General features: G+C 33.9%; 2 protein-coding genes across 3 annotated transcripts; one reads left to right on the plus strand and one right to left on the minus strand.

The window, feature by feature from the left end:
• The first annotated feature begins 219 nt into the window (after positions 1–219).
• Positions 220–19,072, plus strand: LOC119641306 (Fanconi anemia group M protein-like). Its single transcript, XM_038039895.1, is given in 4 exon segments — positions 220–351; positions 11,083–11,703; positions 17,319–17,430; positions 17,486–19,072. Coding segments are annotated over 4 exon segments (1,824 nt in total). The 3' UTR covers positions 18,445–19,072.
• Positions 19,073–19,335: 263 nt separating this feature from the next.
• Positions 19,336–24,662, minus strand: LOC119641220 (cullin homolog 1). Of its 2 annotated transcripts, none has more exons than XM_038039778.1 (4): positions 24,430–24,662; positions 22,019–23,232; positions 20,921–21,958; positions 19,336–19,752 (listed from the first exon to the last, which is right to left on the minus strand). In XM_038039778.1, exons 2-4 carry the CDS (start codon positions 22,913–22,915, stop codon positions 19,351–19,353), a joined length of 2,337 nt encoding a protein of 778 aa, XP_037895706.1. In that variant the 5' UTR covers positions 22,916–23,232; positions 24,430–24,662; the 3' UTR covers positions 19,336–19,350. The 2 variants fall into 2 exon arrangements, with proteins under 2 accessions (XP_037895706.1, XP_037895705.1); XM_038039777.1 differs by lacking the exon at positions 24,430–24,662 and adding an exon at positions 23,892–24,414.
• Positions 24,663–27,716: the final 3,054 nt, after the last annotated feature.

Below are 27,716 nucleotides of genomic sequence, written 5' to 3' on the forward strand. Positions count from 1 at the left end.
ATCCAAATTAGTTGAAAGGCACGACTATAACACACGGCTACGCAATAACATCTTTGCTTTTCGTGTTTTTTGTTTATTGCTCACATACAACAAAAGATCCACGATATAAATTTCAACTTGTATTTTAAAAAATGGAAAAGTCACCCACGCCCATCCAGTATTAACGAGAATGAAAATCTGCTTCTTCTGCTTTCTTTGTAGTCTTTTTTTATGATAACGATGGTGGATATAAAACATTCAATCATGACCGCACATAATTTGCCGCCACCGCCAGTGGTAAGTAATGTACATCCAAAACAAAGAACACAAATGTTGCCGCTTTGCAAACGTCCCCCATCACCACCGCCGCGGGTAAGTATGGTAAGGTGTAATGCATCGTAAAGTAAGAATAAAGGAATTGTTGGCTTCTTTCGCGTTGGAACAGCTCGGTAAAAAGCTGTTGCGATGATTCTTGCTCTGAATGCTCACAAAGGCATCGTTACCGATCTCAGTAGAATCATCTCATAATGAATCTTAAATTATGCTGCATATAAAAATTTAGAAACCTGGTGATTTCTTGCAGTTCCTTCTCAAGCTATGTAATTCAGTAAAGACGGTATTCCAACTCTACGTGTAGTTACAAATAGTTGACCTTTATAATGTGTTACGCCCAACGGTGTGTTATTACTGGTGCTGATAATAAAGAAAAAGTAAAATAAAGAAAACGGTCTCCCACACCATCTTGAGGTACCGTGATAGGCGTGTTGCCAATCGTTTTGGATGGATGGCTCCCCTTTACGCCTGCACCATTATAAACTTACTTTAAAATTATATTCATGTTCATAATAATATATACATGTAACAGTAATAATAATTATATAATTATAGCCGCGGGCAGGTTTTTTTTACGATGATAATACCCCAATAACATAACAATATAATAATAATAACAATGAAAATGTTGCACAAGTTATTATTTGCAATAAATTCAAGACAATATAAATATATATATAATATAAATATAAATATATAAATATTTATATGATATAAATTAATATAAGTATACATAAACTAATATAATATAATATGAAAATTTAGTTTAGGCAATATAATGATATAATAATAGCATTGAATTCAAGGCATGTTCATGCATTACATTTACAAAATTGTTTACCTACGAGCAATTTATTTACAATAAAAAAAATATATATATATATACAATATAAAAGTGCATAATATGGACATACATAAGGTAAATAAACAAAAAAAATTCATGAATATTATTGTTTATCCACTTTCAAAGGGAAAATGTGTTTCTTTCAAACAGGATATAATGTGAAGGAATATATAAAAAGAAATTGTTAAATTTTGTGGCATATTAATCATTGAGCAAATTAATTATAAAAACAAAAAAAGTTAAGAAACGTAAAAGTATATATGAGACTAATAAGCTGCTGAACGCGCCGTGTACTGGAAAGCTGTATAGGTGTCGTCTATGGAAACGCGGCAGTAGATGAAGTGGAGGAAAATAAAATTGAAAACATGGAAAACGGTGAAAAATGCCTCCAAAAATTGAATTTTATTTTCTATAGTTTTTTATCAATTTCATTTCATTATTTGTAAAAAGCATTTATAGAGAACTACTGCATACATCTCGTACTTTAATAGATAATAACAATAATAATAATAATTAATAGTATATGCAGGCAATCTACCATTCGCTGACGATGACATCTTACTATAAAATGTATATTTATTGTACATCTGCGTTACATTCATATTGGCGACATTACAACTACAAATGTGCCGCCATGTTATTTTATTAGGAATATATAAATAAATATTATCATTTCATTTAGCAGAAAGGTAGAGATTCTGCCATTTTCCTTTTTCTTCGGACAGGCTTGGATGAAGAATCAGCAGCATACGAAAGTTCTTTAAACTTTCCATGGACTCGTTGGATGAAGAACCAGTTGCAGGCAAAAATCTTTTAAACATTGCACGGAATGTTTAAAGATTACGAACCAAGAGCGTAATCCTCTTCTTTACGCGCTTCATCACGAGATTAAACTTGGATAACATTTTTGTTTATTTATTTATTTATTTATTTTTTTTTTTTTTTGGATTGCTGTGTAGAGATATACACACTTCACAGTTACGTTTCCCTTTAGCATATTTATGAAGTGATAGTTTCTATCATGCGGTTGGAAATGAAATTTTTTGATTGGGCTGCGTAAGAGTGCAAGACGGAGAATATTTCATCAACTAGAAGAGGAAACATATCCAAACTGGATACAATTCAGCATGGAGGGTTTGAAACGTAGTGCGTGATTCATTAGAAAATGTCAAATTCCTGGGAGTAAATGGGCAGTCATGTTTCCAAACTAAATGCATAAACTTTATCAAACACACACCACCACTTTGGTTTGCAATCAGCAAACAAGAACAGTGTAGAAGACAATAGCTATTTTAAAGGAAAGATAGAAAGCTTTTATGCAATGGAAAAAATCGTTATTTCCCTCTTAGAAATCATACAATTTGTGAACGCAATGGTTTGCATAAGATATGTACGAAATTCAAAATTCCTCATAGAACGTTGGTCGATACAAAGCGAAACAACCCAAGCGAAGTTTACATTTAAAGCGTTGACAACAAATTTAAAATTAAGTGGAGAAAAAATTAGAAGCCAAATAAAAAGACGTTAACAAATTAGAATAGTTACATCATTTTCTATTTAAAATCTCCAGTTCCTTTTTCTTAATAGCTAATGCAAGATATTTATCCATTTTTTTGTAAAAGGCTTCTTATGCTTACAATAGCATTATCAAAGTCGAGAGTTGCGCCCTGCGTTTTGCCCGCTATATCTCACGTCGGACCTATCGAGGAAGTGGTTGAACAACTTTTCTCATCCAACTCGAATGACTGCGCATCATCCACACTCATCACGAAGGCCTCCAATCCTGCTGCTTCGATTATTTGCTCTTCTGCGAAGGTTAAAGGGATTTCAACGAAAGGTCCGCTTTTAGTTTGTTCTTTCGATCCCTTATTACAGCCCAATTTTTTTTTAATAATGTACTTTTGGTCCCTAAAAATCTACAACAACAGACTTGCCAAAAATAACGTTGCGAATATGAATATATATACAATAACTTTTCTCCACAGTTTAACATCTTTAACAGGAGGACACCGTTGCTTCAATTTTTGTGCTAGCTCTTCCCAAAGTTTATTCATTCGTTGCTTTCCTTGCTTGTCGTTAGGAAAATTTCGTGCTAAGTTCTTATTGGTCCATAAACTCCGCCATGGCTTCTTTTTGAACAACATTTATTTTATGCATTGGCCTACACAACTCATATTTGATAAATGATGTGACAATAATATTACTATGAATTCTTACATGTTTACAAAATTCGTTACTTTTATTCTTATTTTATTGTTAACTTGTTCTTAATAAGTGATCGAGGTTTCCCCTTCCGTATAACAATTGGAGTGCCACGACTGAACACGTGTTCACATTATTTTAGAGATCAATACTTCTTTAGTATTATATTGTACGAATATATCGAAGAATTAACAGGAAATATTCAAAAAAATGCAAAAATCGAACGCCAGGTCTCTAAAAATGTACTAAAACTAGTCAGGAGACGTTGAAGGGGAGATAAATGCTTATAAGATTATATATTATATAAAACCACTTGTACGAATATATCGAAGGATTAACAGGAAATATTCAAAAAAATCTTGTGCGGAGATGGGAGGGAGCACAGAGTTGCTTTTAGTAAATAAAAAAAATGGTGAATAAAAAATCTTTCTCATCTGTTTAATATTATTATTTAATATTATTATAATAGCCATTGCTTTTTAGAAATCTCCGTTAAGAACAGAGAACATACAAGTCGTTGCATGCAGATTGTGTATAGAGAAATGAAAAATAATGGTTAAATGCAGAAAACTATTCTGCACATTTTTTTCTGTTTTTAAATGAATTAGACGTGGAAAAATGGAGCTGAAGATACGGAAATGGTGGCTTGGCGTGAAAAACGCAAATAAGATAATTCGCTATGAAATAATGACTAAAAACCACAGATAATGATAATGATGGTGCATAGTTCACTGAAGTCGATCAAAAAATGACACAAATTTGTTTATATGGCTTTTTATATCAAATGAAAATTCACTTTCGCACAATATTACCTCACTTATTATCAATCATGTCTGGTGTCTCTTATTCATTTATTTCTTTTTTATATGATTGTTAATTTTACCATGTCTTATATGAATTGTAAATAAAATAAAAATATTTATATTTGTTTTTCTTAGTGCATATCTTTCATTGATTTTTCATTAAATATTTATTAACAGGTACGATACAATACAATTCTCTTGTATTAAATTTTTCCTATATACACACATCCTTTACCCCAAAACAAGTTATGTATTCTTTTTAAATGTTAATTTTAAACTTGAACAATTATAAAGTAGTTTGTAAAGTAGTCCTTTTCTATTTAAAAAGATACCAACAAGTACCCCAAGAAAACTATGGGAATCTGTGAAAGGTCTCCTTGGCAAAAAATTAAATATATTGTAATTGTAAAATGTACAACGATGAAGTTGAAGTTAAGAATAAAAATCTAAAAAATCTTAACTTTATTTAACCCAATACAAATTTTTAACACAACACGGAAGTTTATTTTTTTATAATTTAATTTTTTTTTACAATGTGTTGGTTTTTTCTGGGTAATTTTTAATTTGTTTAAAAACTAAACTACTTTAAAAAATTTTTTCCCAATTTTTATCAGATATTTTCTTTTATTTAACAATTTTTCAATTTACCAAACTTCCTCGTGCACTTATAAAATTTCACAGGAAGCCGTTAGGTGGTTTTTTCCTTTAGACCATATTAAAAAAAAAAATCTTATGCAGACAATGCAAAGAGCACGGAGTTGCTTTTAATGAATAAGGAAAATGGTGAATAAAAAATCTTTTTCATCTGTTGAATGGGAAAATGTGGCAAATTGGTCGTGAACAAGCCTGTTAAATTGCAAAGCGGTCGAGCACTCGTGTACATCTAAGTTAAATGGGAGAAAGTGGTGGGAAAAAATCGTAGCAACTGGGTATATGGTTCTGCCACAGCTGTTGTACTTTGTAATGTTTACTTTAATATGAAAATTGTTTTCTGACTCGTTTGAGTTAAAGAAAACAATTCTTGGGCAACATATCTTAAAGTCAAGTTCAGTAATTAAGTAATTTAGGGCAAAATATAGATGACCTTTTGCGCAGCACGGCTTTGGAAAAACCGAAGGATGCTTTGCGCAAAACTCTAAAACTCAAAGCTTTACTGAATAAGCTTTAATTGCGTTCTAGAAACACTTTCCAGTACATCCACTGCACTACGGCTTATTCTATCTTCCACGTTACGGCTTATCTTATGAAAATACAAAAGTGACGGACGGTATGTGCATATTTTAGGACTATTTATCTATATAATTTTACAATTAAATCCAATTTTAATAAAAAAGTTTAAATTTAATGTCCAATTTAATTATTTTATTGTAACCCGTTTCTTTTTAAACTTAAGTTACACCTTGATCTGATATATTTTTTTATGAAAATTCCTAAATATTATTATTGTAATAAAATATTTAATAACAACGGTATATAAACTGAATACAAATTTCTTTGTTTTAGTAGGTTGAACCTGGGCTTGCGAATGAAACTCATAAGAATTTTTTTTATCATTGAATTTATCATCTTTTTATTGAATTTCACATAAAGCATTAGTTTTTACAAACCAATACCGTCTGCTAACCGTTCATGTCCCACAAATACCGCCTACAAAACGTTCTGTCTCACAAATACTGTCTACAAGCCGCTAATAACAAAAATTACGTGGATTATGATAATTATACTAGAAATGAAGTAGTATTGGAAGTTTAAGGAAGAGCTGGAAGCAATTTTAGAGTACACTCGACTAACTGGCTATATATGATTCCAAAACCTTGTTCTGCAAAATCTTAAATGCTGAATGATTTACGTACAGTTATACCACTTATATATAGGTGCAATATTTATTCAAAATTTTACATTAATTAAATTGTTTTATACATTGACAAAATAATATAAATAATAAAAGACAGTGCAATAATTCGAAGAGGTGACGTATCCATTACTAAAGCAAGAAACATTTCACGATTTTGCTGACTATTAAATTTTTCATCGAGCTGTTCGATTTTGAATCCATAAATCCATGAATCCGTATTCATTAAAATTTGATCTGTTGGCTGAATGCGGAGAGGTCAGAAAGTTCTGGGGATTTCATTTTTTTTAAATACGGTCGCAATAGATGCTCATATACGGGAGGATCGCCTTGCTTACGTTGTGGCACATGTCGCTCTCTTAAACACTTCCATCGCTTCTTGCAGGTCTCCATTAAAAGTAAGACAAACGTATAAATATATTTAATTATAAAGTAATTAGTTTTTTTTAATATTTACCATCACTACGCAATTTCATGGCAATTACTTGCCAAGCTTCGTCTTTGTTTCGTACTGGTTACCACCATTACCGCCGTTCAAATAATATTTTTGACGATTGCAGATTAATAATGAAATCTGCAGCGAAAAGCTACGCGAACCATATATATTGTTAAGTGGTCAAAATAGACTGCAGTTCAATTCAAATTTCAAGCGCATTTTCCGTTTCTGATACACGCATCATTAACAAAACTAATCAAGGTGAGGAGACAGAGTTTTTCGAGCCGATCGACGCTTCTTGGTTTAACTGCGTTACCATCATAATACAATCCGTACTCCTTTGGAATATCAGTTATTTAAATCAACTGCGACACTCAATCAAATTGCTATCGTATGAATTACCGCATTGTAAAAATACCCAGAGTTTTGATCTATATATAATCCTGATGTGGGCTTGTAAACAAAGTTATACATATTTTGAGCGTTTTGGGCTGCTTGGCGTATCTCATCCACAAAAGTAAAGGTATCATTAGCTGAAACTATTAAATATTAAATACTCTTTAGTTAGCAATCCCTAAATACGCTTTGCTATTAAACGAAACCATAAAGAATATCAAGCCGGTTGAAGACATCTTTATTGATTTTTATACTTCAGTTGGCTACATGCACGCACCTGTTATGTATAAAACAAAAGAGTTATATATGTGCACAGGTACTTCAAAACTTTCTAACTAATGTACAACTATACATTACTACAAATATGGTTACGCGTACTTTATGAACATCTAGAGTTGGCAGTTATGATGACATTGGATCGTGAAGAATGTTGTTGTAGTAATGTTGTTTTGTAGGTGTTGATTCTGTTCTTCTCCCAGCAGCAATTGCACGCTTTCAAAAAGTTCAATTCAATCAATTGTTCATTGAAACGTTCATAAAATTCGTTTCATTTCTAAAACGTTTAAGCTTTCGAACAAAATTTAAATGGAAATCCCTATTATCCTCAAAAAATTAGTTCATATTTAAGCTCCGTAAACACGCTGGTGGCTTTTTAACGATTTCTACTAAAGAGAACCAATTTAATCGGTTTCTTTTACAAATTTTGTTTGAAATGCCCTTAAACCGAAAATTTTACAAACGTGAAGTGGAAGCCAACGACATTTTCCGCGATCGACTTTCTCACATTTTTAGAAATTTGGTACCAAGGTGCAAAGAACGTCGTATTTCACATAATTTTTCTATTTGCTCGATGGTATCGAATAGAGGGGGACTCTGACTGCGAAAATTATGAGATCTTAAAGTATAAAAAGGATTAGTAGCGTACATAAATTTGCCGCTTTCTTGAATCAATCCATAAACCTCAGTGAGTGATTTAAGCAGACTGAATTTGCTTCCGACTGAGTTTCCCCAGAGGCATTTTCTCCATATCCAAATCAAATTCCATCATTGAAGCAATTGCATACATTGGCATGAAACTCGACTTAAATGTTAGGAGACGAATTCACAAAAATGAATAATTTTTGTAGACGTTTGTCAGTTTCCTACGTAGATTCTCACTTTTGTGCGTGGTTCGTTAAAATAAATACAACGAGTAGCATCTCAATTCCAAGCACAAATTTAATCTGAAAACTTCTTATTCTACGTTTCTGGTATATATTACGACCCTATGAGGAAAAAGATGAGCAACACTTTTTGTATTCGTCGCTAGACTGTGTACAAAGTCATTTCAATAAAATCAATGCAGTACGAACTTATAAACTTATAAAGTTCGTCCAAAGTCCAAAGTCCAACGAAGGTTTTTCCAAATGGTACATTTTTAACACTAGCGTGCGTGAGGGAACCAATCTTCGAGTGGTCCAATGTTTCAGTCAAATTTGAAGACCAAGTTTGCGATCAACAAGATGTTGCCGCAAATACTACACGAACGCACTTATTTACTTTTTGGTGTTACAAATGACCGAACACTATGAATGTATCGCTCACCTGCGGTGGTTGGCATAAAAAAACTTTATATCCTTTGCACAATTTTATGCACCCTCGACTATGATCTTTTTCGCGTATTACTGTCGTATATGATCCACTTTTCATCACTTTTCACCAAAAATGGTTCGACTTCATCGCGAGTGGGTAATTATTAAGCATCTCTTTATATAGCCGTAAGCAAACTAATTTTGGTCAATATTTAAATTTCGCTTTCCTTTCGTTTTGAGATTAATATTTTTGAAGTATTTCAATATTAGTCAAGTTACTGGCTTTCGGCCGATGTTGTATGGTGGAAATCCAAATAGGTTGGAGGATACTCCTTCGCAAAACGCATTTATTTCGTAGATTTGGTCGAGATTTGGGACGAATTCGTCCATAGAGTCTTTTAACTTTTAATTCAAGTTGGTGGCTTAATATGATTTTTCCATGTAAAATTTCAATCATATGTACGTCAAGGATTTTACGCAGTTATACATAGGGATATTATTGCCGTTCAAAAATAATGAAGGACAGAAATTTTATCTAACGTAAACGTAATATGCGCAGATTTTTTAACATATTTTTTGATATTCCACTTGTTCCGTCAGAACGAGATTTTGTGGAGATGAATTTGTAGTTCGTAGGAAACGTTTATGAAAATTGCTGTGTCATCAGTGTACGTCGCAGTTAAAATGTATTGAATAGTATTGAACTTAGAGTTTTCCTGGGGAATTCCCTCTGTCATTTTCGACTTTAACATAGTAGTGCATAGATCGGAGTTCGAAAAAACTTCTTAAGTTTGATAGGTAGCCCATCATGACAAACTTTACCGATAGCTTTTTATTTTTAATGGCTTCTCCGATGTACGAAACAACGCGATGACGTTGCGCCAGGAATAATAAGTTTTTACTCTAGAACTGGGAGTAAACTTTGTAAATACATTTTTTCAAACTATTCTAGGAAATGTAACCATTAAACTAACGGATCTATACGATTAACGTAACTTCAATAAATAGCATAACAGGTGCTTGAATGGATTCTGCTAATGTTAATTAAAATATTTTCCATTGTTATCGACAACTCTTTCATCTTTTTGGCAACACGGGAATGCCTTGTCGAAAGAACGTTATTGGTTTGGTAGAGAGCCGATCGTCGACCCATTTTCGCACTTCTTCAGCATTTCTGCTGCTTCGATCTGAAATGGTATTCAGAAGGCAATTTGTCCCATTCGAGATTGAAGAGTGTATCCTCGACAACTCTTGCAACGTTTGACCGGACGTTGTCAGCCCGAGCATGACTATGCGTCTATTACCCGCATTACTCGTCTTTTTTCGAAAAACACATCGTTCAATTTGTTGAATTGACGTTGGTAGACATATTTAGTAAAAGTTTCATTCGGCTTTATTAACTCGTAATACACTACAGATCCCACCGTACACCCAGCAAAACTTTATAGCTATGAATGTTCTGCTTTGGCGTCGATTTGGATGGGTCCCCTGGATTAGTCCATGACTTTTAGCGCTTGGGATTTTTGAAGTAGATCCACTTTTCACCACTAGTGGCTAGGCAATAGGCCACAGAAAACTCTTCTTTGTTTGTCTAACAAGCAGTGAAACAGCAATGTTTAAACGGTACGAAATATAATTTTCTGTCAATTTGTATGCTGGCAATACTCCCTTCTTTTGGATCTTTCCCATCGCGAATAAATATTGACTCATCTACTACTAAGCCGTTCGAAAGTTGTTTGTGAGTTTAAGCTGGGTATTCGTCCAATAAGTCCTGCAATTCATTCTCTTCGAAATTTTTTTGGTCCTACAAGCCAATCTTTGCCATTGACATTGAAATCACAACCATTGAAATGAAGATCGACAATTGGGATATGATGAAGCAACATCGCTATAAGCTCCTAAAAGTTTTTGATGGGCAGCAGATTTCTTCAAATCAAACAACCAAAAGTAATGTGTAGTGTGTATTATAATGCGAAATAATAATAAAGAGCTTGCCTTGATTACTTTTAATATCTTAATTCTAAGTAATCGTGGGCAGAGTTCTGTCCCGTTTTCCTATTGTTTTCGTATTCGTATAAATTGTAAGAAAAAAGCAATGAATGAATGAATTTTAGAAAAAGGATTAGGAAGCAATTATGTGAAGCCGGTGGAACGGTTCTCTTTTGGCCGGAGTCTGAATTAAAATTGGTCGATTGTTTCAAGGCGTATTTTAACTATTGTAGACAGAATAAGTTGCTGTCTCCTTCTTGCAAATATTTTAAAATTTTTGAAAATCCCTTCACAATAAAATAAATAAAAATAAAAAGAAACACATTGAGAAGTTACACGGAAGAAGAATTTCAGCTTTTATTAACTTGGAATTTTAAGTAATTAAAATGTATATTGTTTTTTAAATTAATAATTATAAGTCCTCATAAGCATATTTATTTGAAGAAAAAGAAAAAACTTTAATAAGATATCTAAACAAAAAATTAGAAATATGTGGGAGGATGTGGTGAGCCAAAGTCGAGGTTAACGCGAACAATTTCTAAAAGATTTTTTCTCACTCGCCAGAGCAGGCATTTTTTTTTTTAGGAAATCATTTTCGATGTTATTCAAAAAACTTTCTTTCTTCTTGTTTTTGATTTTGAATCGCAAAATGTAGGTCTTTATAAAAGTAAAATTAAATTGATTATTGGCATGTAACTTACGGCCGCTATGCATTTACTGAGAGCGTCCAGGCCATTGCCCGGCAAACGAAATGCTTCCGTGTATTAGCCTTATCAGAGACCCCCGGCAGAACGCAACACGATGTGGCAGAAGTGTGCCGGAATCTTCTGATAAGTCATTTGGAAATACGTTGGGACAATTCGATTGATGTGTCACCTTATATACACAAGCGACATATGCAAACTGTGGTAGTGAGTTTAGGCGAACAAATACAAGAAATACGTCAGAATTTACTACAGATCATTGATCCTTACTTAAGGCAGCTGATTGAAGCTGAAGTTTTGTCAGGACATAAAGAAAACATTAATCGTAATTTCTTACTCTACGAGCAAAAAAAATTTCGTGAACGTTCTTTACGGCATGGCAATCATCCCCTGCACGCAACAGTAAATAGCAACTTTAGACATTTTCATCTAAAATCTTTAATGCAAAAAATTAAACATTAAGTTGGACCAAATCCGTTTGAGGTATCTGCGGGAGTAATGACTAATGGACAAATCGCCTAAATGCCTAAAGATTTAGATTTCCGTCATCCTAAGTTCGAAAAGGCTCGCGAATGTTTATTGAAGCATTTTCAGGTTATTATAAAAAAGTATTCAATAATTTTGTACATTTTTATATCCATCACCAAAGCTTGGCGAGTATATTCTTTTTGTCAGAACGTCGCAACGTCCAGAAGGTATCTTTAGAGATCTCACACAAAGAATGATTGATCAGCATCAAGCCATGTCCATGTGGCTGCCTGTTGTCCTGGCCGCCAAAATAAAACTATCCTCTTCAAGTTTGGCAGAAACATCGGAAGTGCTCGCACGCAGATTGGTACTGAAAATGGACCAAATCGGTGGAACGGCACGCCAACAGTACCTCATAAACTGGGAACACCTTTGTTTTTTCAACAGGAAAAAAATTTGATTTTATTGCTCATTACAAAGCGTTTAAGGGAAAATATATACTGTTTTTTCATACAGTTAAATAAAAGATTTCAAATTTATTCAAACCACCTGTACGAATATATGTAAAAATTAATAGCAAATCGGTAATATACGCCATGCAACTTTAATACCTATTTGTGGACCATATCAATGCCCGGAATGCGGAAAATTTTGCAGAAAGCGACGAGCACTAAGCAATCATCGGGTATTAAAAGCATACTTTGGTGTTTCAGACACAGCTGCAACGTGTTGATGCAAGATGTCAAGTGGATTGTAAGTCTAAGTCTTTCAACAGCTACTTAATATTCCATACTTACTGAATTATTTATACCTAATTTTTACTAAAATTATGCAGAAACTTAAACGTATGGTAGACGTATTAGACGCTTTTTTTAATATTGAAATCGCAGTTTCTCCCTATATGGAACAAATATCTGAAAGGCAGCGACATTGAAGGATTCAATGTGGAGCGTGCCTTTCACCGCCGCAATGTTATTATTAAAAAAACGAATTGTAATACATTGTTTCTTATATTTTGATATTATTTGATATTTATAATAAAAATAACTTGTTAAACAAATACAGTCTGTGGAATCTTATATATTCGAAAATATTCGATTTCTTTTTGATACATACAACAAAGACGACTTACACGACCTAGATGATATTTAAACATTCTAGAAATAAAGGACAATTTCTTAGATTATTGTTGGTCGACTTTGTTCACAAGTCTTCTATCACATGTACAGAGGCGAAAAGAAGAAGATAGCGTAATCGCCGTTGATTACGTCTTCAAATGAAGACCAAAGGGGTACAAATATATGATTTCAACTGCCGGAAGATGATGGCAGTATTTTAGTACAAGAAATGGTTGTGCATGGGTGCCTTATACTGTTACAGGCGGATGGGCATGTACTTCTTTACGCTTTGTTTCAATCATAAATCCCAAATATATTAAGATCTATATATGAAAAGCCGGGCTACATTTCCAGAGGCCAAAAGAGGCAATTTTTATACAAATACATGTTCAATTATTGAGAAGTGTAAACAAACATATACGCTTACTCTCATTTGTTGGCAAATTGGGGCGCTTACTCTCAGATATTAGCAATTTTTAGACAAATTATTGAGAATAAGAAACGCTTACTCTCAGATGTTAAAAAAAATAAATGAATCTTATAAGACAGTTTGCGTGTTCCATCAATTCTCTTCATTTGTTATTCCTTTGAAATAATACGAGTACGTCTTAAAACCGATAGCCGCCACCTCGGTTTGGTCGGTTTGCCAGTAATACTGCGGCGTTACCTTTTTCCATTTCCTGAACTGGCAATTTCCTATTGACGCCTGGTGTACTTGTTTCAAAAGCATATTTGAACATGAACTTGCTGCTGCAATGGTCTTTCCTGCTTGTTAAAGATGTTTTAAAGGTTTTTTTTTCAGACGTCATCTTTTGCTTTTTGGAAATAACTTTATTTTTCACAGATAATAAACTATCCTCAATATCGCCATCGCTTTGATGAAATTCATTTAGCAAGACTTCCATACGTTTTTTCCCTTTCTCAAATATTAGCACATTCTTGCCATTAGCAAACATGTGCTGGTACTAAGTCTAGGAATCTTTGCACACTAGGTACAAGGTACTACTCTGGCGGAGCAATGACTTCTCGTGGTTATTATTTTGATTCGTATGCACATTTTGGTATACACGAAGAAATGCTCAAAAATGAAGTTCGGACCATAATTTAATGTTCTTATAATAATATACTGAATGCACCTTACCGCAGTAAAAGGTGATGTCTGCTTTGTAGTCGGTTGAATTGAGAAGCACAAAATAGTACACTTTTTTGTTTGCTATCGTTTACTGTGTCCTGGTCTGCGTCTCCCTTTCTCTTCCCCTCTTTGGGAATCGAAAATGATTGCACTTTGGACATGTCCCGCATACATAACAATATAATCTGATTGCATTTATTTGAGTCAACCTCCCAGCCTTCCTAAAAAAGTTCGCATGTTGAGTTTAGACGATGCGGCGATGAGAAACTTAACCAGATGTAGAAATGCAAAGATATTACGAAACATAGAAAATATGGTTATCCTCATCGAATTTACTTAAAGATCTAAAACACAACGAGGCTTCATTCAAACGAAACTGCAATCAAACCTAATTGCCTTTAGGCCCTTACAAACATGTATTTTGCGTACTAATTTAAGCCGAATATACCCAATGTAAAATCCAAAGGAAGACATTAAAAATAGCATCTAAGAGCATTAGTTAATAGTTTCATTCTCCCGCTTGATGAAAGCGGTAATAGGAATCATGATGAAAACGACAGAGAATTTGCCAAATTGCGAATTTCACCTAAGTTATCTGAAAACGCTATTACGCCTCGTTGGCTTCAAAGGGAATCTTCAGAGGTTGATGATAGCTCTGAAGTGTTCCATTTAAAGCAGAACTGTTTTGTAGAGGTTGATGAAAGCTTCACAAAATAGTTCGCAGTGAGAAAAAAAAATTAACAATTTAAAAAAATAATTTAAAAAATTAAGAAAAAGCAAATAAATAGAAAGAACACAAAAATAAACAAAGGCCGAACTTACATTCTTAATTTATAGAGTTTTATTATTATTCATTTGAAACTTACATTTAAGCTTTTTTAAGATTTTGAATTTTTATTACTTTGTAGTATTGTGTTATTTTGTAAATATTGTAAATTTTTTTGGTCAATAAATCAAATTCCAAAAAAAAGTCTTTTTTTTAAATTTAGCTTAATAAATATCTATTTTTATATGTAGGATAATACTATTAATTAAACTGTCAATATATGTCGGTTTTTTAAATATAGTTCGCAGTGTATGCTTCCGCTATATATATATATATATATATATATATATATATATCTTAAAGATTTTTTCAGGGATTATGTTCACCAAGTGCAACTGTGAGCTGCTCGATATGCTTAGCAAACTTCCCGCGAGTATCCGGACCTGTGGCGTCCTCGACGGGCGTCACCCAAACGACTTTACAAAGAACTGACGCGCAAGCGTAGCGTGAAATTAAACTGGACAGTGACTGTTCCGTGGGTTATAAGAGCTTTAATAACAGTCAGAGATGCTTTCAAAAAACTTGAGGCAGGGTCGATCCATACAGCTCTTACCTCATATGTATGGTATGCTTAAGAGCTGGGATATAAGCAGGCAGCTAAAACCATGAGGAGACTTATAACACTTGAAAAGGCTGCTAAAGAAGGTATCCGTCTGGCGAAAGAAAAATTTTGTGAATTCGAAGAGGGTGAGAAGGTTAAGAATACATCTATCATAGATGATATTTTATTGGGACTGAGGTATATGATACGGGAACTGGAACCTGAAACTATTTCGAAAGTATATTGAATTGCCATATCACTAGTGAGAAGGGAACCCGTTCCAACTGCAATATCGCCAGGATCGACGACGGGGCGATCTACTCCAAACGAAATGGTAATCACGCCAACATCAAGCAATGAAACACCTACCTCGATGCCGAGGAGCCTTTTGGACAAATTTCTAAAGGACTGCGAGAGGATAACTAATAAGGACTGCGAGTGGATAGCTAATGAGAACTACGCCGGACCGTCTACGTCGGCCCAGGCTGCAAGGCGACAGCAGTCAAATCCTCGTTCAAAATTCGCTCGACTGACCGAACAAGACAGACTTGTACAGGTCCATTTTGACGAGGTGTGCACCAACCACGCGGCAGTGTACTCGCGGGCACATGATAGTAATATGTTTGAAATCAACGACTGCCATATATTAGGCATTTCAAATGATTGTAACGCGCACTTTGGCGTGTTTATAATAAAAATTCATTCTCTGAATTATGAAATCCCATTAGTGTACGGCATTTGAAATTTCTGATATATCTTCAAACGTAAAAGCACGCTTTGCTACCGATAATTATTCTGGGTAGAAATTCGAATACAAAGCGCATTCTTAAGAAAGCAAGAGCTGTTGAAAATACCGCATTTTAGTGGCATGCACGCAATGTGTTCACTTTTATTCCACTTAGGGGCATTTTATTAGACCTAACATGAAATTTATTAGATATAAGAACAACTTTTTCAGGTTTAGGTGTAACCATATTAGACTTAGGGGAAATTTTATACGTACCAGTGACCTATTGCTTTGCAAGTGACGATAATGTGTTCATTGCATAGACATCCGAAAAAACACTGGATTGCGTTAAAGGTTTATCGAAACGTCTTAGTTAATGAAAAGTTAAGTGATGAATCGTGAAATATTAAAATTATGTTATGGCAATTGAAACATATAATAGGTAAGGCTGACGAAAGTGTGCATGAATCCATCAAGGTCAGCTAATGCAATGTACATCGAAATTATTTGCTTTTTACACATGCGGATGCATTCTTCAATTCAGAAAGCCTGCGATGAGTGACGTTTCTAGAAAGTACTATTTTTAAGAATCCCTCTGGCTTAGAACGCATCTTCTAAAAATCCTCCGTTCGGTTAGAGTTTCCAATCACCGAGAAAGGATGTTTGTTTTCAATAAGATAAAATCTGAAGCTAGAAAGTTATTAGATTAATTATTGCATTTGTAATTGGGAAATGGGTATTGATTATTATATCATTTTATCAGTTGTCCAGTTGCTTACATAACACATAACCTATAAATTCAGACGGACGAAAACGATTAAACCGACGCAGCAATCTTGAAACGACATATATCTATAAAGTATATAGCAGATAAATGTACAACAATTTGAACGTATATTTTATTGGCGATGCTAAAGCATCTGTACAAAAATGAAAAAATTTGACCACGCCTACCCCATATTGTAGTGTATCAATATGTAACTTTTTTCAATACCTTTATAAGGCGCAGAAGAAAGCTTCGAAAACCCCATAAAGTATATAAATTCTTGGCCAGTTTCAAATTTGAAATGCACCTAAACATATCCGTCTGGCTGTCTACGTGACTGTGTAGTATTTGTGGTAAACATTCTCCCGTTAACGATAATGAAGGCAATGCCTACAAATTTTCAAAAAAGTTTTGAAGTAACTTGAACTTTCCCGACGACGCACTTATATGTCAAAAGCTTTTATTTTGAAAATAGAAAAAACCACTCCATATTATAGAAGATGAAAATTTTATCATTTTACTTTTATTGCCTCTTTTAGGATAACTGTGATGGGTATAAAAGATTCGGTCAGGAGCGAATATAATTTTTTTATTTGTTAATATTTAAATTCCTTTTAACTTAATTATTTAGGAGCAGGAAAACTCTTGGGCACTGGTCTTCTGTGAGTACAGCGAGTCCGTCCTGCTGATATATCGAATGTTATTGCAAGGCAAGCCTTTACTTAGGCCGCGATGTTTTGTTGGTTAGTCTTAGTTTTGCTTCATTAAATTTTGAAGTTAATTCCTTCTCTATCTTAGGTCAAGGTGGTTCTTCCGGTGGCTTACGTGCTTTTACCCAACAACAGCAAATACAAATAATGAACGATTTCCGTTCGGGAAAGAGTAACATATTAATTGCTACTTCCATTGGGGAGGGAGGCATCGACGTTGGAGAAGTTGACTTAATAACATGTTTTGACATCAGTTCAGCTAATCCAACGCGCTTTATACAACGTATTGGTCGCATAGGAAGACAAAGTAATGGTAAAATTGTGACGTTAGTTACCGAAGGCAGGGAATAAAAGTTACTTTAGGATGTAACGGCGACTAAAGATCAGCTTAATAAAAAGTTACTGCGTTCTCAAATAGTGAAACAATCGCTCTATCAACATAGCCAACGTCTGTTGCCTCGCCAATTAGCGCCAACGTGCATACGCAGTTTTATAAAACCCATAGAGAAAGAATTAAAGGAGGTTAAGGTAAAGAAAACAAAGACAACGCCAAAAGCCAAAGGGAAAGTCAATCAAGATCTACGTAAATATTTCAATTCAAAAAAATGTGAGGAAGATAAGGCTGTGGAATTTTTTCAACTTGATCCTACACCGAAGGAAACCAATCCAGGTTCCTACACGCAACAATGTATGCAAAAAGAATTCGAACGAATTGAAGATCTGCTTAAAGATTTCGAAGGCACGCTTACGACAAATGCATGTGAGGAAAATCAGTTGCTAAATGTTCCATTAAATAAGGAAATGGTAGAACGCCAAGTAAAAAATATTGGTATAGATCCCAAACACACCAGCAAGATTAATAAATTCTTGGAAACAAGACAAAACAGCCGAGGAGTTTTACTTAGAGCTGAAACAACTGACTTGGCCCAACATCTGAAGCCTTCTGAGATGTCCAATGAAATGAAGATAGCGTTATTAGAGCTTAATCCGAAAATTTATAGAGCAAAACTTGAAAAATACGACAGTTTTGAACGCTCTAGGCTTTGAAAACGAAGAGGATCTATATCCTGAAGAAAAATCCGTGCGTGAAACAAATGAAATAATTCGTAACCTACTAGGAGGCGACAGACATGAAAAAGTTCAAGCAAAAAATAGACCGAATTCTGAAACCTTTCGATAATCAAGCTCTATGTGACGATGATGATGCTGATCTTGAGGTTGATGTTGATACTATTATTGCTGCTGTAGATTATGTTGTTGCTACTTTTGATGTTATTGTTACAGAAGATTGTGTGTTGCTGTTAATTGTGGCACGCAAAGTATATAATAAACGAAATTTTTTTCCAATTTTTATTTCGTTTTCCTCTATACTTCGCTTTTTTCCTTCTTCTTTGCACAAAAATAAAAGCGAAAAAAGCCACACTTTTTTTTTGTGTTAATATTTTTGCTTGTATTCTATTTGTTTAATGTTGTTATACATCCACGTTAATGATAATTTCAGACATTAGTTAGTTGTTGCTGTTGCTGCTGCAGCTGCTGCCGGTGATGTTGTTAGTCACTGCTATCACTATTGAGGTTATATACAGTATTTGTAGGGATTTTCGTGTTATTGTTTAATTGTTGGTTATGGTGGCTATGTTGTTATTATTGTTTTTTGTTTGCTATGTGTGTGTGTTTTTTTGATTTTTTGTTCTTTTTTTGTTGTTATTAATTATCTATATATATTTATCATATGTACGTTAATATAAATTGTGTTTCGAGAAAAAATAAAATGTTTTTTTTTTGGGATAGAAACAACAGAATATGAAGGAAGAGCTGAGCGATAATAGAGCACACATAAAAACACCCAAACACTTACAAAGACGGGCTGATACAAGTGACAATTTACGAGTATAACACAACGGTAAAATAACTTGCTTCTCTTTTGTTAAATTTTTCTTTTGCTCTTCGCTTTTACGCGAGATAACTGTAAGTGTCCTTTTGTCCCTCCATACGTTCTAGATATTCTTTTTCAATAAGAATATCGATGCATTTCTTAATAACGGGAACTTTCGGTTTGAAACGTGATGACAACTGATTCAAAACCTCGGTAATAAGTTGAGTGTGATTAAGTTTTCGTCGCATTTTCATAATCCGAACAATAGCTGCTTGTATTAATAATTTACGATCCTCTTCGATGTGCTTATGTACAGCCTCTTGTTCGACCTTAAGCTCAGTCTTCAATGGTTGGTTAATATTGATACGTAGTTTTTTATTCTTATACTCCAAATACAGTTCCATTACTGAATTCGGCGTCAGAGAGTTTTCATCATCAGTGCATGTTAACAGCTTGGCCTTCAATAAAATTTGTAACACCTGCCAATGAGAAGTGAAATAAAATGAGTGAGAAGAAACAATATTCACATTAAAGACGAATCTTTATTCGAAACAAGTTTCCGATTATCTTGATAGCTACTTGTGTCCCCGTTGCTTCTGTTATATATATCTGATATTTTGCTTATCGTGCGCATTTTTGTTTGGACAAATAGCGTCGTCTATAAAAACTGAGAAAATTACTTATATGGAGTGGTTGGTAGAGTGAAGGTTTATTCGTCTAGCATTAACTTCTGTCACCTTTCAAAGAACGAACTTACGAAGCCGTCCTAGACGTAATGTGGAATTATTCTGTTTAAGAATGTTACAAAATCAAACAATGCTCTTAAGACTTTCCTTGGAGTATGATGGCTCCTTATAAATAGCATTAAAGCGTATGCGGCATGTACATCGCTCAATTTTCCCAAAATTAAAAACGGAAACCTTTCATCTCATTAGGAGATGTATAGCAAAACATGACTGCCACCAAAACCGTCCACATCGTTTTCTTTCAATTTTTTTGCATGCTCGAATGATTTCAATTATTAATCCAGATTTATCAAACCTCAGCGCATTTCTTCTTGATATATTTGAAGTTCTGAGAATGAATTTTTCAAACTGTAACGAGAACGGACATCAATTTTCAAACTATGATTATTTCGTATTCTTTTTGTTCACAATTGGACATAAGAGAGATGAGCGAAGGAATGATAACATGAAATAGATAGATCGCTGCCTTATGGGCCAAAATTAATACCAGCACAAACGCTTTAGATGAGCGCGTCCAATTATTGTACACCTCCGCGTCTAATATAATTCATCATTTATGCTTACGATAAAATGCAAAAATTTATAACCTGTTTGATCTCATGGCAGTCTTTATATAGAAGAACGCCCAAAACGGTGTTAATGTTCTTCATCTATTTTCTTAATTTAGTTCTAGAAATTACGCTTGTTCAATTGTTAGAAATTGCAACCCTTTTCACGATCCGGAAAGCAACGCTTAACAAGAGAGACTGTTTGCGACATTCGCAAGATTAACGTGATTTTGTATCAATCAAGAAAGTAAATACTTATAGTTTTTGACATCTGGCAATCAGAATGACAAAAGTTATTAGTTGAATACCCCCCTCCCCGCGTGAGTACAATAATATATTTATTTAGTTGTTACCTGCACTAGATTTTCCAATTGTATCTGAGTATTTTCTAGCAACTGTTTAACAGTGTATTTGGTTTGATCATTGAATTGCAACAGCACCGCCATTTGGAATGTACTGGCTTGCAACGTGTACTTATTGCGAAAGCAATTCGTCACCAATTCACCTTTACACATATGATATAACCAATTTAGTTTGCGTCCAGAATGGCGTGCAGCGTAGAATGTGTTGAACTGCTGTACACTTCTTTCCAATTCTGATGGCAATAAAAAGCTACTGCTTTGATTGAAAGGCCAAGAACCCGACGATAATACCTCAATGCTAAAATCAATTTCCATTGGTATATTGGCGCTTTGTAAATGATGTTTGAAATTATTGTTAAGATCTTTTGAAAGTCCAATATCTTGGAACATGCGCTGTAGTTTAATGGTATATTCATAACCACAAGTTTGCTTAAGTTTTGATATCATTACAGCCTCCGCATCATCGGAGGCGGAGGTATGATTAACTAAACGTTTCGCTAACATCTTCGAGTAGAATTTCTGAAATACGTCCTTATCTTCAATATATTTGAATACTACCATTACTTGGTTAAGATTGTCTTCTAATTCCTTCTCTTCCGGATTTTTGGAGGATTTTTTTAAAAGGATGTCACAGTATTTTGCAAGTAATTCAGGCGACTTGCTGGCTCCGTTGGCCTGTGTAACCACATTTGAATTTATAAATTTGCCGCAAGCTTTGTCCAAAGCTGCCACAAAGCCATTGTCATTATTAAAGGCCGTTAACACTAAAGCATTATATTTTTTATGCACTTCCAATATAGTTTGCACGTAAATCTTGGGATCGTTGGCGGCTTCGGTATTGCCACATTTCTCTATGGCCTGAAGCCCATGCTGTAGAATATGCTCTTCAAGTATAATTTTTAATTCGGTGAGATTTTTAGGTGTGCGGGCAACTAATGAATACATGCGTTTTAAATCTGAATTTTTATCGGCATTCAAAAGATTCTGAAACTCTGAACGAAATATATCCAAATGTTTTTCAATGAGAACCTTCAAAATGGGAAAAAAAATAATTGAATTAAAATCTTAAACGAAACTATGCCTACATACCACTTCGCAAGTTTCTATTAACTTTTCCAAAGTACTGGCGTGCAAATAAGAAGTGAGCACAGAATCAAAATCTCCACTATTGACACGTTTACGTTCCTCATCTAAACGCTTTTCCACATGTTTCATATATTCTGTGACCGTATTATTGCTTAGATAGGCATCAGATTCGTGTTCATAGAATGCCGCTGTTTCATCCAGGAACTTATTTTCAAAATGCTGGCGGTAAACGCGCAATTTTTGATCTTCTGCTGTATTTTTAGTGTCAACTTCATCCTCATTGAAACCCAATTCTACATAGCAATTGATAACATCACGTACCAAAGACCGTTTTATGGTTTTGCCCCGACGTTCTTCGTCTATGGACTTTAGTACGGCATTGGTTACCGGCTCATTTAAAACTTTGAATAAATGTTCTTTCCAAGTGACTAAAGCCAAACGATAAATTTCGTATATACCCTTTTGCCCTTCTTCATATTCGCGCTTAACCCAATGTCTATTCAAATATGAACAGATGCCGTTCAGGACAGTACTAGAGAATTGATAGAGTACCCATTGTTTAGTATAATGATCAAGTAAAACCTCTTCACCCTTAATAGCCACAAAATTTTTTAATAAACTAGCCAAATAATCTTTAAGAAAATCCTTTAGACGCTCATATAATTTTTTGCCAACTAGCTGAGCTCCGCCAGTTTTGTTGACACGATTGCTACTATTTTGTACGGTGTTTACGCTGGTGCAATAATTGTAAACATACGTATAAAGTTGCATATAACGTTCCGTCGTCAGTGATTGTTCTTGTTGAAACACTTGTTTGATGCCCTGTTCCAAATCAGTCCAAATTTCATCGAGATTTGTGTGTTTGGGTAAGGAAGTTCCATGAGTAGCTTGACGTTGCATTTTAGCTGATTTCCTTGCTTTATTTGTTGTGGAAGTTTTGGAAGAAATATGTCGTTGTTTTGAAGGAGGCGGCACAGTGCAGAATTGTGGCAACCTTCTTTTTGTTGCTGCTGCCTGCAGCGTTTGGTCGCTTATTGTTAAGCTTACTAGTGTTGCTGGCTAAGTCGGTGCAGGTAACGTATATCACGAAATCTTTCAATTGCTTTTATCCTCGATATCTCTTGAAACTTTCTTTTTTAAATGGGAATGAAACTAATCCAGGTTTACTGGCAAATATTTAAAACAGTTGCTCCTCACAGGGTGTGAAAAATGGGAATCTACAAAAATGAATATAATAAAATGAAATGAACGAAAATTACAGTAAATGGATACGTGCATTACTAATATCTCCTTAATTCATACACATTCATATGGAATACCGAGAGTGACGTAAATCTAGAGACCAGGACTCATCCGCCTATTTTTGAGATCGCAAGCGTTCAGTAGCAGACGACATTGAACGGACGGAGGAGAGACATAGCTGAATTCACACCTGTGTTTGTAATTAATATAAAATAATATTTGTAAAATACGAACGAGAGGAAACATGCTTTTAAAATCACGTGCCTTTATTGTCTTTAAGGTAATATGTTTTTTGCGTCTGTTGAATCTGTTTACTTTATAGAAAATGTAATCGATCGATTTTCTACGTCTTTCTCAAACGTATTCCTTCACTTCACTGAAATTGCGTCTAACAACAAATAAATCAGTAACTGATGATAATTAGTTTTTTAAGTAAACAGTTTGTATATCTGCTTGATTAAATGAGAAACAGTAACTTTTTTCAGGAAAAAGGATCCTAAATAAATTGCATTAGACGGTAAAACATTATCAAAAAAAAGAACAGCTCTCGAAAATTACAACGAAATTCGAAATGGTTGAAAAATATAGTCTCTCAATATTGAACATTTACGACGTGTGCAAGAAATACACTTACATTAGCAACAGATTTCTTAAACAAAGAAATAAGGAAGTGGTTATAAGCAACGTTTTTTTACTCCGTTTGCTAAACATGGTATTTATGAACAATTATTTAGTTATTTATTTGCAATATAAATATTATTATAAATTGTTACGTCCTTTTTTCGCTTTCATGCACAAACAAAACTTTTATAGATTGCTTTCCACTATTAATCAATTCTACACATACACATGTAAGTTAAGTTTGCTCTATAGGGCTTGTTTGTTCTAACACGTTGCGATGTATGCATCATTTACTCAAGTGATATCGTTTACTCTTTTTAAAGACTTTGATTTAAGGAAAAGTTGCAGATTAACCAACTTTGATTTCTTAATATATTTTCTTTTACACAATCACTCCATTTTATATATTCCATTAAAAAAATTTTGTCTACGTAAAGATTTTCAGAAATTTGTTTTGCTCGCACCACTTAAAATGAATTGATGAGATTCATTTTTCAAAGGAATTGATTATTTGCAATCCTTTTTTAATTTCATTGAAATTTTTCGTTTACCTTTTTTTCTTTGTTTTTGCCTTTATTAATTAACTAAAAATTTGGTTAAAGGTATTGAAAAAGTTGGTAGATTTTTTCTTTTTATGACTGGTTTTATTATAAAGACAATAAAAGGTATGAATTCTTCCGTCTTTATTTTCAACAATAACTTGGTTTTAAGAAAAATAAGATAAAATATGTGTACACCGACAGTGCAGAAAACAAGGCTACCTCACTCTTTTATATTTTCTAATGTAGGGTTGTTAAGAGTTGAAAAAAATTGGCGAATACCTGTAAAAGAGAAATCGTCAGCAGAACAAAAAATAATAAAATAAACTAAAACAGAGATGGCCTTCTTCTGTCTTTATTGAACCGTTTTTTTTTCTCAAGATTAGAAATTCGATTTTTATATTTTATTTTATAAGCTCACAAGCTTCAAAGGCATTCAGAAACAATACAATCAATAAAACTATTCAACTTCTGTTTTATCCAAAACAGGGCTGTTAAAAAAATTAAAAATTGAGTGATTTAAAAAGCAATTGATGACTTAGCTTTCGTAACATTTGCAAGGTACAATGAGAAATAACCACGTGCCGATACTAGCTATCACTAAAAATAAGTAAGGGTAGTATAGTGCATCAAAGTTTTCTAAGTTTCTAAGTTTTGATTTCACGAATTTTAATAACTCCTACGCTTCAATCAGGGGCTAACACAATGACGCGTTATTCCTATTTTAGTATTGGGACTTCAACACGTTCTTCTTTCCACAACACTTTATGGGAATTGGCAAATAATTGGTTTACAACTGTTTATGGTTTTGCATGTATGTACACAAATAAAACCAAAAGATGAAAAAGCACAAGAAGGAATGATAATGGTTTCCTTTAAATTTTAAAGTTGTTTATCCAATTTATGTTTATCCTACATTAAGGCCTTTTTTTACATTGCGTGATTTGCAATTTGGATGTATACCATGTGTCATTTTGTAAGAAATGAAAAACAAGCAACAAAGACGTTAGGGTTGAAATGTATTCGTCGAATTGTTTCATCAGATATAATATCCAAAGTGTGAATCAGTTAATACACAAAACGATTCTCGACGGTGTCATAAAATTTAAGCAGATTATGAAGGCTAACAAAATAATATCTTGAACTGCAAAATTTTAGGTTAACCAGCGAAATTTTTTCCTTACGTTTACGTTGATTTCATTATTTTTGATTCCTAAGCCATAGGTTTTTGTTTACATTTTCTTTTAAGACGGTATAATAGCGTGTTTTAGTATTGTGTTTCCCACCACCAGTGGTTGCCCCCTTATTGTATTAATTTCCAACGTTACGATATTAGAGATAATCAGTCCTTTAAATTATCTAAAACTGTCTCTTTTAAGTAAAGTAAAAGCTAGATTACATAAAAACATATTTCAATTATATTCCATGTTAAATGAAATGTAAGGATTGGGATCAAATTTAAGCTTTCGATATTGAGAAAAGTCGATCGTAATTTTCGATGTTGAGATGATAGTTCTAGATTGCAAATAGGCTGTGAGATCCGTTAACTCATCAATTTTTTTCGATGTCGAGAGGTTGGTATCCAACAAAATATTTAAAAGCAAAATAAAGTAAAGTATCTTGCAAAAGAATCGGATTTCATAAAAAGATTTTGTGAACCGACCTAAGTTATCATGAATAGCAAGCTCTTATATGAAGAGAAAGTCTGTTTAATAAAACTTTTGGAGAGTAAACTGAGTTTGCTAAATTTTGATTACTTCATGTGAACGATTTCCGCAGCCTAACTCTTATCTTTAGGGGCGAGAGCTTTTATTAATATCACTGTTTCTAGGTTCCCAGAGGAGATGGAGATGGCCATGGTGGCATGTGCGTTAACATATGTCACGTCGTAAATGAATTGTTATATGTCTTGGGTCCTTTAACATGATTTAACAGCATAAATATATGCTGTAAGATGGGCCAGAGCAATTTCATTGCAATCATTAAAATGGAAATGCTCAATTTGCGGGTTATTGATATATTTTTGAAGAGACATCAGATCGACTATGAAACGTGGGAAATGGCCGAGACGCAATTTCCGAAGAAGCCAGTCAGGAAATGTTTTCTCTCCGTTGTCATCTTCAACAGCTACCACTTCCTCCTTCTCACTTCAGTCACTGTTAGCTGAATCGTCATCAGCATTCGAAGAGCGTTCTTCATTTTCTTTACTTTCCAAATCGTCAATTTCGTTTCTTTGTTCATCGTCTGAAGTTTCTTCTTCCGTTGCTTCTTGTTCTTCATCTAAAGTTTCTTTTTCGTACTCCTCCTTCGCTTTCAATTCTTTCAGTTGCATTTCATTACCATTTAGATTTTTGAAATGATTTTTAAAAAGGCTAATGAGCAACAAAGCTCATAGCCCGAGGTAGCTGATTCCATTTGCGTCTTTATCGCAGCACGTAATTAACTGAAATTATTCAAATTTATTAATGAATTTAGAGATCTTAGCTTGCCTTTGGCAAATGGTTGATTATCTTTTCTAAGGCTGATTCTAGGTATTCATGCTTCAGCCATTCCAAAATTCTTTGTGTACGCCGCTGATCTTGATTAGTCTTACGATTTCCAGGGATTTTACCTAAGCCGTACACAAAGAAATTTTGAAATAACTTACGCGATATGAAGATGGCGACGAATAAAGGTATTTTCTTTTTACTTAAGGAACTGTGAGGAAAAAGCTTCTTTACACGACATAGGCAACAATCCAGATTCTATATGTCACCCATCGATGCGACATTTGCAAAATACGATAACCGCGTGTCTGCAGCTATTTTTCTCTCAAATTCGCGTAATATGGGTCGATTTGCAAACGTTCTACAGCTTTCTTGTTCAATTTCTTAGTGTAGGATGCTTGTTCATGTTCTCATTCTTGGTGTAGTTGCGGTATTGAATAAAGAAAATTTATTATTTGCGGTAAAAAAAATCGAATCAATGTTTTACTAAAATCCCCGAGAATACATGATGCATGATTTAGAAGCAATTTTAGGTTGGATTAAAATCACTTATGAGTGTACGGAGTTCATCAAAATTATTAATAAATCCCTTAATGTTCCATTGTAGAATTTTAAAAACTTTATGTAATTGTAGTGACATGGAAACGGAGTGGTAGGTGGGTTAAGTTGACATGTCAGCATCTCCGTCGAAAAGGTCGCTATAGGAATTTTGCGTGAATAATTTGTTCTTACCAACAGGATAATCTGTACTTAGGTGGTTGCGTATATTTGAAGTGCAACGAGTGGACGCACGTGAATAATTTGAAATTGAAG

This window comes from Glossina fuscipes, unplaced genomic scaffold (assembly GCF_014805625.2).
Source record: "Glossina fuscipes isolate IAEA_lab_2018 unplaced genomic scaffold, Yale_Gfus_2 147, whole genome shotgun sequence".
NCBI classification, from domain to species: domain Eukaryota; kingdom Metazoa; phylum Arthropoda; class Insecta; order Diptera; family Glossinidae; genus Glossina; species Glossina fuscipes.